The sequence below is a fragment of the Siphateles boraxobius genome, unplaced genomic scaffold, assembly GCF_051911475.1.
Source record: "Siphateles boraxobius isolate OS27281-9 unplaced genomic scaffold, OSU_SipBor_1 97, whole genome shotgun sequence".
Lineage (NCBI taxonomy): Eukaryota > Metazoa > Chordata > Actinopteri > Cypriniformes > Leuciscidae > Siphateles > Siphateles boraxobius.
Window position 1 is genome coordinate 2,305,001 of NW_027509227.1, and position 15,837 is coordinate 2,320,837.

Below are 15,837 nucleotides of genomic sequence, written 5' to 3' on the forward strand. Positions count from 1 at the left end.
GAAGCAGCTCGAGAGGGAGCCCAGATGAAGCAGCTCGAGAGGGAGCCCAGATGAAGCAGCTCGAGAGGGAGCCCAGATGAAGCAGCTCGAGAGGGAGCTCAGATGAAGCAGCTCGAGAGGGAGCCCAGATGAAGCAGCTCGAGAGGGAGCTCAGATGAAGCAGCTCGAGAGGGAGCTCAGATGAAGCAGCTCGAGAGGGAGCTCAGATGAAGAAGCTCGAGAGAGAGCTCAGATGAAGCAGCTCGAGAGGGAGCTCAGATGAAGCAGCTCGAGAGGGAGCTCAGATGAAGAAGCTCGAGAGAGAGCTCAGATGAAGCAGCTCGAGAGGGACCTCAGATGAAGAAGCTCGAGAGGGAGCTCAGATGAAGCAGCTCGAGAGGGAGCTCAGATGAAGAAGCTCGAGAGAGAGCTCAGATGAAGCAGCTCGAGAGAGAGCTCAGATGAAGCAGCTCGAGAGGGAGCTCAGATGAAGCAGCTCGAGAGGGAGCTCAGATGAAGCAGCTCGAGAGAGAGCTCAGATGAAGCAGCTCGAGAGGGAGCCCAGATGAAGCAGCTCGAGAGGGAGCTCAGATGAAGCAGCTCGAGAGGGAGCTCAGATGAAGCAGCTCGAGAGGGAGCTCAGATGAAGCAGCTCGAGAGAGAGCTCAGATGAAGCAGCTCGAGAGAGAGCTCAGATGAAGCAGCTCGAGAGGGAGCTCAGATGAAGCAGCTCGAGAGAGAGCTCAGATGAAGCAGCTCGAGAGGGAGCTCAGATAAAGCAGCTCGAGAGAGAGCTCAGATGAAGCAGCTCGAGAGAGAGCTCAGATGAAGCAGCTCGAGAGAGAGCTCAGATGAAGCAGCTCGAGAAGGAGCTCAGATGAAGCAGCTCGAGAGGGAGCTCAGATGAAGCAGCTCGAGAGGGAGCCCAGATGAAGCAGCTCGAGAGGGAGCCCAGATGAAGCAGCTCGAGAGGGAGCTCAGATGAAGCAGCTCGAGAGGGAGCTCAGATGAAGCAGCTCGAGAGGGAGCTCAGATGAAGAAGCTCGAGAGAGAGCTCAGATGAAGCAGCTCGAGAGGGAGCTCAGATGAAGCAGCTCGAGAGGGAGCTCAGATGAAGAAGCTCGAGAGAGAGCTCAGATGAAGCAGCTCGAGAGGGACCTCAGATGAAGAAGCTCGAGAGGGAGCTCAGATGAAGCAGCTCGAGAGGGAGCTCAGATGAAGAAGCTCGAGAGAGAGCTCAGATGAAGCAGCTCGAGAGAGAGCTCAGATGAAGCAGCTCGAGAGAGAGCTCAGATGAAGCAGCTCGAGAGGGAGCCCAGATGAAGCAGCTCGAGAGGGAGCTCAGATGAAGCAGCTCGAGAGGGAGCCCAGATGAAGCAGCTCGAGAGGGAGCTCAGATGAAGCAGCTCGAGAGGGAGCTCAGATGAAGCAGCTCGAGAGGGAGCCCAGATGAAGCAGCTCGAGAGGGAGCCCAGATGAAGCAGCTCGAGAGAGAGCTCAGATGAAGCAGCTCGAGAGAGAGCCCAGATGAAGCAGCTCGAGAGGGAGCTCAGATGAAGCAGCTCGAGAGGGAGCTCAGATGAAGCAGCTCGAAAGGGAGCTCAGACACGTACGATCTCTTGATGGCCCCGGACTCGTCGCTCTCGTCCTCCTCCAGCAGCAGACGCAGGTAATAATCCCCGATCCGGATCTCATCAGAGAGGCACTCGTACTTCACCTGCACACAGTCCCACAGGGTAACATTAGTCTCCAGTGACGCGAGACTGGAGAGTGTGTGACTCGATGGGTCAGACCTCGAACTCCTGGTGGTTCCAGGCGATGATGCTGGCGCTGCCCAGCTCGCGGTCCACGCTGAAGCAGCGCATCTCTCCCTCCAGCGCGTCACGCAGCTCCTCGCGCGTCTTCAGGTTCCAGATGAGGTTCGAGCGCGCGTGATCCTGCTGAAACCTGCACACACACAAAAGGAACACACTGAAACCTGCAAACACACAGGGATACACACTGAAACCTACACGCACACACACTGAAACCTGCACGCACACACACACACAGGGAAACACACTGAAACCTGCACACACACACAGGGAAACAATCTGAAACCTACATAAACACACACACACACAGGGAAACACACTGAAACCTGCAAACACACAAAGGGAAACACACTGGAACATGCACACACACACATGGTGCGTTCAGGTGTGAACATGACCCGACCCAATTGCAGAAACTGCTGTGTCTGTTTGCCAGGGTCAGATTAATGTACTTTGGGGTGAGACGCCTTTACATCAGGATCACAGTTGATTCGTACGGGACATTTTAAATGGGCATCCCTGAAAGGGGTTTCAAGCGTCTTTTACCTCTGAGTGAAGAACGGTTCAGAACTTTGCTGTGAGAATACCAGGGCTTCTAGTTTCAGTAAACTGATGTACCTGTAGTAAAACAGCTCCCAGTTAGACTCAATCTTGATCCGCTGTCGTCTCTTCCTCAGGATGACCGGCTTCTGGTTCGCGTTCTGCAATCAGTGCGACAGAATTAATGCAGTGGCGCAATGTTGGTCACTACAACGACTCGTATCAAAGACAACGACTACATGTAAATAATGCACATGTAAGGATAATGCAGATGACACTAGAGCGGGGAAATTAAGCACATATGATATGAAATGATGATCCTGCTATAAACACACATAAAGATGCGCCTTAAGAGACACTGATGTCAACACTGATCTAATACAGCGCACGTGTAACAGCAGAATAAACCCATGGACATGATAAAGTGAGTGACATGAGAAGGGGAGGGTCTAGCAGAGGTGGAGGTCTCTGATTGGATAATGCTACTCACCAGGTTATTCCTGTCCTGCTGCATTGATTGACAGCAGAAACCACAATAAGAGCCGGTGGGGGGGCAGAGATAAGAGAGGTTATTGGTCCTGAGGTCAACCAATCACACTGCTGAATACTAGATGTTCATAACGAACATGGTATCAATTTCAACAAGGCAAATGCAGGAAATTGTGTGATTGGAGGCTCAAGAGCGGATAAATCATGAGGAGGATCAGTGTGTAACTCGTGCTCATGATCCCAAAGCTGCAGAACATGCTTCATATCAGCTAAACAAACATCACTGCGCAGAATTATTATTCTCGGGAATAACAGGAAGATTAGATGACATCATTAAATGCAAGATGGTGACACTCAGACCTAATGTAGGTGGTGTTGTTTTGGTGTAGTTTATTTACAGGATGTACAGTATATTGTTATCATACGGGTTATTGTTAAATAACAGAATTATTAATCTATCAGCATCGGTTAATGCACATTTACCCAGATTACATCTGACGTCGTCTAACTTAATTTTTATAAACACTTATAATGTTAATTATTTTTTTTTTATATATTGATTTTACTTTCTTGATATTAGCTAGAATTTAATCAGATTCTTAGATCAGTGCATCTGTAATTTATTGAACTGTTTTTTCCCTGAAATTCTGAAGATGAATCATATACAGAAAGGCACAGATGACAGATGTTTAGTCGGCCAATCAGAACGCGAGCAATAAACCATATAAACCATTGCAGAGCCAGAAGATTACAGAGAGAAAACCCAACAGAGTATGTACTCAAATGCACAACATGCTTTCACAACATTTCAGAAAAATGAAAAACCAGCGAATCAAAGATGGAAAAAGCCCAGCCTTGTGCAGTGAACATGCCTAGCATTTACAACAGTGCAACAGCACAGGTCAGAGGTCAGAGGTCACGCACCTCCTTCTGAGCGATGCCCATCTTGTCTCTCCAGTGCACCAGCACGAGGTCGGCCTTCTCCTTGGCGAACTTCTCCACCTCTTTCGCAGCCTTACCTGCCAGCCGCTGCCACTCGGGCACTTTATTCCTCCCGAACTGGTCCTGCACAAACAGCCATTCATGCATTTATAGCACAAAAGAGTATATTTGAGAATAACAGCTGTTCATCATTATACCGTGGCAATCTTGACATTGTCCCGTATGTGCATCCTATCGACGTCCTTCTCCGGCACAGGGTCCGGGCTGTCCAGATACGCCAGCAGACCCGTGGGCTGAGCAGGCAGAGGGAAAGCTTTCTGTGACACTCAATACAAACAATTAATAACTGTACACACTAGGGCTGTCAAAATAGCTGAAAAGCTCAATTTTAATAAATTTTAATAAATTTTAAATATCAGCAAAATTCAAATTATATTCGAATTCTAAAGGCAATACTTAAATATGACACATTATGCCCCTTTTCACAAGATGTAATATAAATCTATGGTGTCCCCAGAATGTGTCTGTGAAATATCAGCTCAAAATACCGCCAGATCATTTATTATTGCTTGTCAAATTTGCCCCTTTTTGGGTGTGAGCAAAACGTTTTGTTTTTGTGTGTGTCCCTTTAAATGCAAATGAGCAGCAGCTCCGCCTCCATTCAAAAGAGGGCGGAGTCTTTACACGAGCTTCAGAAACTCCAGCAATAACAAAACAGGCCAATCTCACTCATCCAGAATCCCAGAATAACCAGTAGCGAGTGCAGCCTTACGGAGAGACTCAGGAAGAGTTTCTGAATGTTAGTGGAGACATTTATGTAGTTGTTGTGGAGTTACATTGATCATCTCATCATCATGTTGAACTTCTACACAAGTGCCCACAGTTCCTGAGGTGTTTATAAGACAGCGGTGACATGTTCTGGTCAATAGTGTTCAGTGCTCGTCTGTGCTCAACGACAGAACACTTTCAGGCTTTGCTGGATCTTCTGCCGGTGCGTTAGAACTGGTCTCTGTTGGGTTAGGGTCGGCTGGTGTGTGTAAACGTTCAGATTAAGAGCTGGTGATATTATAAACGTGCAGATTAAGAGCCGGTAATATTATAAACGTGCAGATTAAAATATTATAAACGTGCAGATTAAGGGCCGGTAATATTATAAACGTGCAGATTAAGGGTCGGTAATATTATAAACGTGCAGATTAAGAGCCGGTAATATTATAAACGTGCAGATTAAGGGTCGGTAATATTATAAACGTGCAGATTAAGGGCCGGTAATATTATAAACGTGCAGATTAAGGGTCGGTAATATTATAAACGTGCAGATTAAGGGCCGGTAATATTATAAACGTGCAGATTAAGGGCCGGTAATATTATAAACGTGCAGATTAAGGGTCGGTAATATTATAAACGTGGAGATTAAGGGCCGGTAATATTATAAACGTGCAGATTAAGGGTCAGTAATATTATAAACGTGCAGATTAAGGGTCGGTAATATTATAAACGTGCAGATTAAGGGTCGGTAATATTATAAACGTGCAGATTAAGGGCCGGTAATATTATAAATGTGCAGATTAAGGGCCGGTAATATTATAAACGTGCAGATTAAGGGTCGGTAATATTATAAACGTGCAGATTAAGGGTCGGTAATATTATAAACGTGCAGATTAAGGGTCGGTAATATTATAAACGTGCAGATTAAGGGTCGGTAATATTATAAACGTGCAGATTAAGGGCCGGTAATATTATAAACGTGCAGATTAAGGGTCGGTAATATTATAAACGTGCAGATTAAGGGTCGGTAATATTATAAACGTGCAGATTAAGGGTCGGTAATATTATAAACGTGCAGATTAAGGGTCGGTAATATTATAAACGTGCAGATTAAGAGCCGGTAATATTATAAACGTGCAGATTAAGGGTCGGTAATATTATAAACGTGCAGATTAAGGGTCGGTAATATTATAAACGTGCAGATTAAGAGCCGGTAATATTATAAACGTGCAGATTAAGGGCCGGTAATATTATAAACGTGCAGATTAAGGGTCGGTAATATTATAAACGTGCAGATTAAGAGCCGGTAATATTATAAACGTGCAGATTAAGAGCCGGTAATATTATAAACGTGCAGATTAAGGGTCGGTAATATTATAAACGTGCAGATTAAGGGTCGGTAATATTATAAACGTGCAGATTAAGGGCCGGTAATATTATAAAATTATCCTCTTCATACGTTAGACGGGGAACGAAATCTGATTCGGCTTACTTTTTGACATGCTTGCAGAGAAAGACTTACCATAAAATTACTGGGTTTCACTTTACAAGTTTTCTGTGTTGGTAGAAGCGGCCGATTATAGCATTTATACACAGAATAAATCAGATTTCCATGATATATCCCCTTTAATGTTAGAGGATAAGAGTACTGTATTGTCTCATATGTCCACAAGAGGGTGCAAGCGAGCGCAATAAGCAAATATAAAACAAATCAAGCAACTGCGCTGTACTGGATAAGCTAACACAAACACCCCGCGTCAGTGACGTCATCATCATGTCTCGCGCATCTCTCGACACCAAAAATTTGAATACACGATTTTAGCATTCGAATGTGCAGGGGTTTTTTTATTCGACAAATATTCGAATTTCAAATTGTTATTTGACAGCCCTAGTAGACCACTAGTCCGGCTCACCAGAATCCTCTTCAGGAGGTTCAAGGCAATGGGGTTTTCTGCTGTCCACAAGCCCACCAGATGTCGACTCAGCTGTCTGTGAGAGAAAGAGCATTATCAGTGTAATAGGTCAGTGATGTCCTGCAGTGTAACTGTGATGTCCTGCAGTGTAACTGTGATGTTCTGCTGTGATGTCCTGCAGTGTAACTGTGATGTCCTGCACTGAAACTGTGATGTCCTGCAGTGTAACTGTGATGTCCTGCAGTGTAACTGTGATGTCCTGCAGTGAAACTGTGATGTACTGCAGTGTAACTGTGATGTCCTGCAGTGTAACTGTAATGTCCTGCAGTGTAACTGTGATGTCCTGCAGTGTAACTGTGATGTCCTGCAGTGTAACTTTGATGTCCTGCAGTGTAATTGTGATGTCCTGCAGTGTAACTGTGATGTTCTGCTGTGATGTCCTGCAGTGTAACTGTGATGTCCTGCAGTGTAACTGTAATGTCCTGCAGTGTAACTTTGATGTCCTGCAGTGTAACTGTGACGTCCTGCAGTGTAACTGTTATGTCCTGCAGTGTAACTGTGATGTCCTGCAGTGTAACTGTGACGTCCTGCAGTGTAACTGTGACGTCCTGCAGTGTAACTGTGATGTCCTGCAGTGTAACTCTGATGTCCTGCAGTGTAACTCTGATGTCCTGCAGTGTAACTGTGATGTCCTGCAGTGTAACTGTGATGTCCTGCAGTGTAACTGTGATGTCCTGCAGTGTAACTGTGATGTTCTGCTGTGATGTCCTGCAGTGTAACTGTGATGTCCTGCACTGAAACTGTGATGTACTGCAGTGTAACTGTGATGTCCTGCAGTGTAACTGTGATGTCCTGCAGTGTAACTGTGATGTCCTGCAGTGAAACTGTGATGTCCTGCAGTGAAACTGTGATGTACTGCAGTGTAACTGTGATGTACTGCAGTGTAACTGTGATGTTCTGCTGTGTAACTGTGATGTCCTGCAGTGTAACTGTGATGTCCTGCAGTGTAACTGTGATGTTCTGCTGTGATGTCCTGCATTGTAACTTTGCTGTCCTGCAGTGTAACTGTGATGTACTGCAGTGTAACTTTGATGTCCTGCAGTGTAACTGTGATGTCCTGCAGTGTAACTGTGATGTCCTGCAGTGTAACTGTGATGTCCTGCAGTGTAACTGTGATGTCCTGCAGTGTAACTGTGATGTCCTGCAGTGTAACTTTGATGTCCTGCAGTGTAACTTTGATGTCCTGCAGTGTAACTGTAATGTCCTGCAGTGTAACTGTGATGTCCTGCAGTGTAACTGTGATGTCCTGCAGTGTAACTGTGATGTCCTGCAGTGTAACTGTGATGTCCTGCAGTGTAACTGTGATGTCCTGCAGTGTAACTGTGATATTCTGCTGTTATGTCCTGCAGTGTAACTGTGATGTTCTGCTGTGATGTCCTGCAGTGTAACTGTGATGTCCTGCAGTGTAACTTTGATGTCCTGCAGTGTAATTGTGATGAGCCTGACCTGTTGGTGAGCATCCGCTGGTCAGCGCTGACGGTGAACATGGAGGTGTGGAGGTGTCTAGGTAAAGCTCCTTCACTCAGGGCCAGATCCTGCATCTTAGTGGCGATCTCCTTATCTCCTTCCTGACACACAGACACACACACAGTTTAATAAACTTATAGGGAACACAAACAAACACACAGCAGGAACAGCAGGTCTCACCTCAATGATGGCCTTCATGATCAGACCGGCTCCTTTCACGATGGCCATGGAGGGATGCTGTGGAGAAACACAAATATACACATCAAGGATGCATTAAATAGACCAAAAGTGACAATAAAGACATAAATAATATTACAAAAAGTTCTTTTGAACTTTCTATTCATCAAAGAATCCTGAAGATTAAAATGTATCAGTTTCCACAAAAATATATAGCAGCACAACTCTTTTAAACATTGATAATAATCATAAATGTTTCTTGAGCATCAAATCATCATTTTATGCTGATTTCTGAAGGATCATGTGACACTGAAGACTGGAGTCATGATGCTGAAAATTTAGCTTTGATCACAGGAATAAATTACACTTTACTATATATTCACATATTAAACAACTGATTTACATTATAATAATATTTCACAGATTTTAATGTATTTCTGATCAAATAAATGCAGCTTTGAGCAGAAGAGACTCTTTCAGACACATGAACACATCTTCTGAACCCTGAGCCATAGAGACATTAGTGTGTATGAAAGCTGCAGCTCCAGACCTGGAAGAGCTTGAAGAGCGTGCGCCCGTGTGACGCCGCCATCTCCAGCAACATGTCGAACTGCTGGCCCTCCGTGGTCTCGCTGTACGGCGCGCAGAGGGCAAAGGTCAGGAAGTCCAGCAGAGAACTGATCACTAACGCCCCGGTGCCCTGATCCTGAGGAGACACACACACACTAAGTCAAGCGCTCGCTTACACACACACTGAGTAAAGCGCTCGCTGACACACACACATACACACACACACACACACACACTGAGTCAAGCGCTCGCTGACACACACACATACACACACACACACACACTGAGTCAAGCGCTCGCTGACACACACAAACACACTGAGTCAAGCGGTCACTCATTCATATACAAACACACTCTCACACATTCTCTCACTCTCACACTCACTCCCAGTCTCACACACTCTCACACACTCTCACTCACTCACACTCACTCACTCAAACTCACTCACACTCTCTCACACTCTCTCACACTCTCTCACACTCTCTCACACACTCATACACACTCATACACACTCATACACACTCATACACACTCATACACACTCATACACACTCATACACTCTCACACTCTCACACTCTCACTCTCTCTCTCTCTCTCTCTCTCTCTCTCTCTCTCACTCTTACACTCTCACACCCACTCTCTCTCTCTCACTCACACTCTTACACTCTCACACCCTCTCACTCTCACTCTCTCTCTCTCACTCACACTCTTACACCCTCTCACTCTCTCTCTCTCACTCACACTCTTACACTCTCACACCCTCTAACTCTCACTCACACTCTTACACTCTCACACCCTCTCACTCTCACTCTCTCTCTCTCTCTCACACTCTTACACTCTCACACCCTCTCACTCTCACTCTCTCTCTCTCACACTCTTACACTCTCACACCCTCTCAATCTCACTCTCTCTCTCTCACTCACACTCTTACACTCTCACACCCTCTCACTCTCACTCACACTCTCACACTCTCACGCACTCATACACACTCACACACTCTCACTCTCTCTCACTCACACTCTTACACTCTTACACTCTGACACACTCACACACTCACACACTCTCACACTCTCACACTCTCACACACACTCACACACTCACTCACTCACTCTCACTCTCTCTCACTCACACTCACACTCTTACACTCTGACACACTCACATACTCTCACTCACACTCAGTCTCACTCACACACTCTCACTCACACACAATCTTACACTCTCACACCCTCTCACTCTCACTCTCTCTCTCTCACTCACACTCTTACACTCTCATACCCTCTCACTCTCACTCTCTCTCACACTCTTACTCTCACACCCTCTCACTCTCACTCTCTCTCTCTCACTCACACTCTTACACTCTCACACCCTCTCACTCACACTCTCACACTCTCACGCACTCATACACACTCACACACTCTCACTCTCTCTCACTCACTCACACTCTTACACTCTGACACACTCACACACTCTCACTCACACTCACTCACACTCACTCACACTCACTCACACTCACACTCACTCACACTCACTCACACTCACACACACTCATACACACTCACACACTCATACACACTCACTCTCTCTCACTCACTCACTCACTCACACTCTTACACTCTGACACTCTGACACACTCACACACTCTCACTCTCACACACTCTTACACTCTCACACACTCTCACACACACTCTTACACTCTCACACTCTCACTCTCACTCACACACACTCTTACACACTCACACACTCACACGCTCACACGCTCACACTCACTCTCACTCACACTCACTCACTCCCACACTCTCTCACCACATTGCTGATGAACTTCTCCAGCAGGTTCTCCAGGAACTTCTTTGAGGAGAGCAGAGAGGCTTTATTCAGCTGCTCCTGCCGCAGGTCGTAATCATCATGCATCGGCTGCAGAAACACACGTCACGTCAGGATCTGTTCACATCTGATCTATCTTTCATGCTTTCATCATCATACTTACACACATCAGAGCACACAGCATGTCTATGGCTGCGTGCGTCACACCGTTGTTGTTCCTCTTCAGCGCTTTTACGGTTTTTACTCCCAATTTCTCTCTAAACCTGCAACACAAACATCAAGCAATTGAAAAAAATAAAATAAAATAGTTACTCGCATTTTTATAATATATTTATACGATTATATATGGCCCAGAAAAATAAATAAATGAAGATAATTAGGTGGAAAGATAGAAACACTATATTGCCAAAAGTTTTGGGACGTCTGCCTTTACATGCACATGAACTTTAATGACATCCCATTCCTGATCTGTAGGGTTTGATGAGTTGCTCTCCCTTTGCAGCAATAACAGCTTCAACTCTTCTGGGAAGGCTTTCCACAAAGTTCCCAACTGTGTTTATGAGAATTTTGACCATTCTTCTAGAAGTGCATTAGTGAGGTCAGGCATTGATGTTGGACGAGAGGGTCTGGCTTTCAGTCTCGGCTTTACTTCATCCCAAAGCTGTTCTATCGGGTTGAGGTCAGGACTCTGTCCAGGCCAGTCCAGTACGCCACCCTAACCCTAACCCCCATCCAGCTTTGCACCACTGCATCCCCCACGCTTTACACCACTGAATCCCACGCTTTACACCACTGAATCCCACGCTTTACACCACTGCATCCCCCACGCTTTACACCACTGAATCCCACGCTTTACACCACTGCATCCCCCACGCTTTACACCACTGAATCCCACGCTTTGCGCCACTGCATCCCCCACGCTTTACACCACTGAATCCCACGCTTTACACCACTGCATCCCCCACGCTTTACACCAATGAATCCCACGCTTTAGACCACTGCATCCCACGCTTTACACCACTGAATCCCACGCTTTACACCACTGAATCCCACGCTTTACACCACTGCATCCCACGCTTTACACCACTGCACCCCACCCTTTACTCCACTGCACCCCACGCTTTACACCGCTGCATCCAACGCTTTACACCGCTGCATCCAACGCTTTACACCGCTGCATCCCACGCTTTACACCGCTGCATCCCACGCTTTACGCCACTGCATCCCACGCTTTACGCCACTGCCTCCCACGCTTTACGCCACTGCCTCCCACGCTTTACGCCACTGCATCCCACGCTTTACGCCACTGCCTCCCACGCTTTACGCCACTGCCTCCCACGCTTTACGCCACTGCCTCCCACGCTTTACGCCACTGCCTCCCACGCTTTACGCCACTGCATCCCACGCTTTACGCCACTGCATCCCACGCTTTACTCCACTGCATCCCACGCTTTACACCACTGCATCCTACGCTTTACACCACTGCATCCCACGCTTTACTCCACAGCACCCCACGCTTTACGCCACTGCATCCCACGCTTTACGCCACTGCATCCCACGCTTTACGCCACTGCCTCCCACGCTTTACGCCACTGCATCCCACGCTTTACTCCACAGCACCCCACGCTTTACTCCACAGCACCCCATGCTTTACTCCACTGCATTATACGCTTTACGCCACTGCATCCCACGCTTTACGCCACTGCATCCCACGCTTTACGCAACTGCATCCCACGCTTTACGCAACTGCATCCCACGCTTTACGCCACTGCCTCCCACGCTTTACGCCACTGCCTCCCACGCTTTACGCAACTGCATCCCACGCTTTACCCCGCTGCCTCCCACGCTTTACGCCACTGCATCCCACGCTTTACGCCACTGCATCCCACGCTTTACGCCACTGCATCCCATCGCTTTACGCCCCTGCCTCCCACGCTTTACGCCCCTGCATCCCACGCTTTACTCCACTGCATCCCACGCTTTACTCCACTGCATCCCACGCTTTACGCCACTGCATCCCACGCTTTACGCCACTGCATCCCACGCTTTACGCCACTGCATCCCACGCTTTACGCCACTGCCTCCCACGCTTTACGCCACTGCCTCCCACGCTTTACTCCACTGCATCCCACGTTTTACGCCACTGCATCCCCCGCTTTACGCCGCTGCATCCCACGCTTTACGCCGCTGCATCCCTGGCTTTACTCCACTGCACCCCACGCTTTACTCCACTGCATCCCACGCTTTACTCCACTGCACCCCACGCTTTACTCCACTGCACCCCACGCTTTACTCCACTGCACCCCACGCTTTACTCCACTGCACCCCACGCTTTACTCCACTGCACCCCACGCTTTACTCCACTGCACCCCACGCTTTACTCCACTGCACCCCACGCTTTACTCCACTGCACCCCACGCTTTACTCCACTGCACCCCACGCTTTACTCCACTGCACCCCACGCTTTACGCCACTGCATCCCACGCTTTACGCCACTGCATCCCACGCTTTATGCCACTGCACCCCACGCTTTACTCCACTGCACCCCACGCTTTACTCCACTGCATCCGCCACTGCATCCCACGCTCCACTGCATTTACGCCACTGCATCCCACGCTTTACGCCACTGCATCCCACGCTTTACTCCACTGCATCCCACGCTTTACGCCACCGCCTCCCACGCTTTACGTCACTGCATCCCACGCTTTACGTCACTGCATCCCACGCTTTACGCCACTGCCTCCCAAGCTTTACGCCACTGCATCCCACGCTTTACGCCACTGCATCCCACGCTTTACGCCACTGCATCCCACGCTTTACGCCACTGCATCCCACGCTTTACACCAATGCATCCCACGCTTTACACCAATGCATCCCACCCTTTACTCCACTGCACCCCACGCTTCACGCCACTGCATCCCACACGCTTTAACACCACTGCATCCCACGCTTCACGCCACTGCATCCCACGCTTCACGCCACTGCATCCCACGCTCCACGCCACTGCATCCCACGCATTACTCCACTGCACCCCACGCTTCACGCCACTGCTTCCCACGCTTTACGCCACTGCATCCCACGCTTTACGCCACTGCATCCCACGCTTTACGCCACTGCATCCCACGCTTTACGCCACTGCATCCCACACGCTTTAACACCACTGCATCCCACGCTTCACGCCACTGCATCCCACGCTCCACGCCACTGAATCCCACGCATTACTCCACTGCACCCCACGCTTCACGCCACTGCTTCCCACGCTTTACTCCACTGCATCCCACGCTTTACGCCACTGCCTCCCACGCTTTACGCCACTGCATCCCACGCTTTACGCCACTGCATCCCACACGCTTTAACACCACTGCATCCCACGCTTCACGCCGCTGCATCCCACGCTCCACGCCACTGCATCCCACGCATTACTCCACTGCACCCCACGCTTCACGCCACTGCTTCCCACGCTTTACGCCACTGCATCCCACGCTTTACGCCACTGCATCCCATGCTTTACGCCACTGCATCCCACGCTTTACGCCACTGCATCCCACGCTTTACGCTATTGCATCCCACGCTTTACGCCACTGCATCCCACGCTTTACGCCACTGCCTCCCACGCTTTACGCCACTGGATCCCACGCTTTACACAACTGCATCCCACATGCTTTAACATCACTGCATCCCACACTTTACACCACTGCATCCCACGCTTTAATCCACTGCATCCCGGGCTTTACACCATTGCACCCCACGCTTTACACCATGAAGCTCTATGCACTGGTCTTGAGCTAATCTGAAGGACACAGAAGTGTGGTGGTCTGTAGCTGTTGACTCTGTGAGCCTCGGGATGTGCTGACCCGCTCTAGGATTTACATGGCCTACCACTGAATTACTGTGGTTTCCAATTGCTTCCACTTTGTTATTATACCACTAACAGTTGACTGTGGAATATTTAGTGGTGTGGAAACTTCACGAATGGACTTATTGCACAGGTGACAACCGATCACGGTACCACGCTTAAGTTCACTGAGCTCTTGAGAGCGACCCATTCTTTCACAGATGTGTCTAAGAGCGTCTGCATGCCAAGTGCTTGATTTATACAACTGTGGCCATGATTGGAACCCCTGAATTCAATGATTTCGAGGGGTGTCCCAATACTTTTGGCAATATAATGCAGAGAGAGAGAGAGAGATAGATAGATAGATAGATAGATAGATAGATAGATAGATAGATAGATAGATAGATGGATAGATGGATAGATGGATAGATGGATAGATAGATATTTCTGGTTGTCCATTCAATATTTGCATGGTTCTAAACAAATACTGAATGAATTGTAGATGTATAAATAGAGGACAGGAATACAACTAGTCGATTCATACATCTCAGTGACCCAGAGAAACACAAGAAAATGATTTATGACAGTTTTATGACAGTTGAGAGAAAGAGAAAGCAGGTGTAAAGCGTTTAAAAAAGGGGAAATGTAAAACAGCAAGACAAATGATGATTTCCTTAAAATGGTTTCAGATAGGAAGGCCGATGGAGAGACAGATGGATGGATGAGAGAAAGAAAGGGTACACTGAGATATATGGATAATATTTACATTGCAGGTTCGAGTCCACCCATGGGACCAGACCTTAGGACAACAGAGGGGTTTCATTACAACCCAGACAAAATTGTGCAGATACAGAGAAGGGCAATGTGAGTGTGAACCGAGAGGACACGGTGAATAATCAAGCAGGAGTCGATCCGACTAAACACACGAGTATCGCAGTCTCGGCTCAACACTGTATTAATCTCAAGCATTTAAACGCGATATAAACGGATTGATGTGGTGTGTGAATGCAGATAGTTTGTGTTTGTGCATCTCTGCAGCAGAGGTGTGGGAAGAGCCGTACTTTGGGAGCTGTGTGAAGGCCTGGAAACCGGCTTTGGACGCCACGAGCCTCCTGATGGCCTGAAACTGAGCCTCCAGCTCCACGTTCGGCCCGGGCAGATCCACGTCCTGAGACAGCAGAGCCAGCACCGCATTGCTGATCAGCTTCTCTTTATTCTCTGAGAAAAGACCCTATAACACACAGAGCAGAAGGACGGGTCACACTGAAACCCAGTGAACACACACACACACACACACACAGAGAGAGAGCCGTGGGAACACACTCACGTCCTGAGTGACGGCGTGCAACACACCACTGTACGAGATGTTGGCGTTGAATCTGAACACGGCATCCGCAAAATTGCCATCTAGAATAAAGAACAAAAAACATTTGTAATTATATACATTTTTAGCTAACTGTG

The 15,837-nt window shown here is 47.9% G+C and overlaps 1 protein-coding gene across 4 annotated transcripts in view; it reads right to left on the minus strand.

Moving 5' to 3' along the window:
- Positions 1-15,837, minus strand: part of dnajc13 (DnaJ heat shock protein family (Hsp40) member C13) — a 143,603-nt gene that overhangs the window by 70,183 nt on the left and 57,583 nt on the right. For 2 of the 4 annotated variants that reach the window (XM_077225017.1, XM_077225020.1), the window contains exons 11-24: positions 15,704-15,783; positions 15,438-15,607; positions 10,705-10,804; positions 10,524-10,631; positions 8,700-8,855; positions 8,153-8,209; positions 7,952-8,073; positions 6,446-6,521; positions 3,962-4,057; positions 3,747-3,887; positions 2,824-2,841; positions 2,412-2,494; positions 1,773-1,926; positions 1,593-1,696 (exon numbers count right to left, since the gene is read on the minus strand). In XM_077225017.1, coding sequence (XP_077081132.1) covers positions 1,593-1,696; positions 1,773-1,926; positions 2,412-2,494; positions 2,824-2,841; positions 3,747-3,887; positions 3,962-4,057; positions 6,446-6,521; positions 7,952-8,073; positions 8,153-8,209; positions 8,700-8,855; positions 10,524-10,631; positions 10,705-10,804; positions 15,438-15,607; positions 15,704-15,783 — 1,465 coding nt within the window. The remainder of the gene's footprint in view (positions 1-1,592; positions 1,697-1,772; positions 1,927-2,411; positions 2,495-2,823; positions 2,842-3,746; positions 3,888-3,961; positions 4,058-6,445; positions 6,522-7,951; positions 8,074-8,152; positions 8,210-8,699; positions 8,856-10,523; positions 10,632-10,704; positions 10,805-15,437; positions 15,608-15,703; positions 15,784-15,837) is intronic. The other 2 variants (XM_077225018.1, XM_077225019.1) reach the window with 2 other exon arrangements.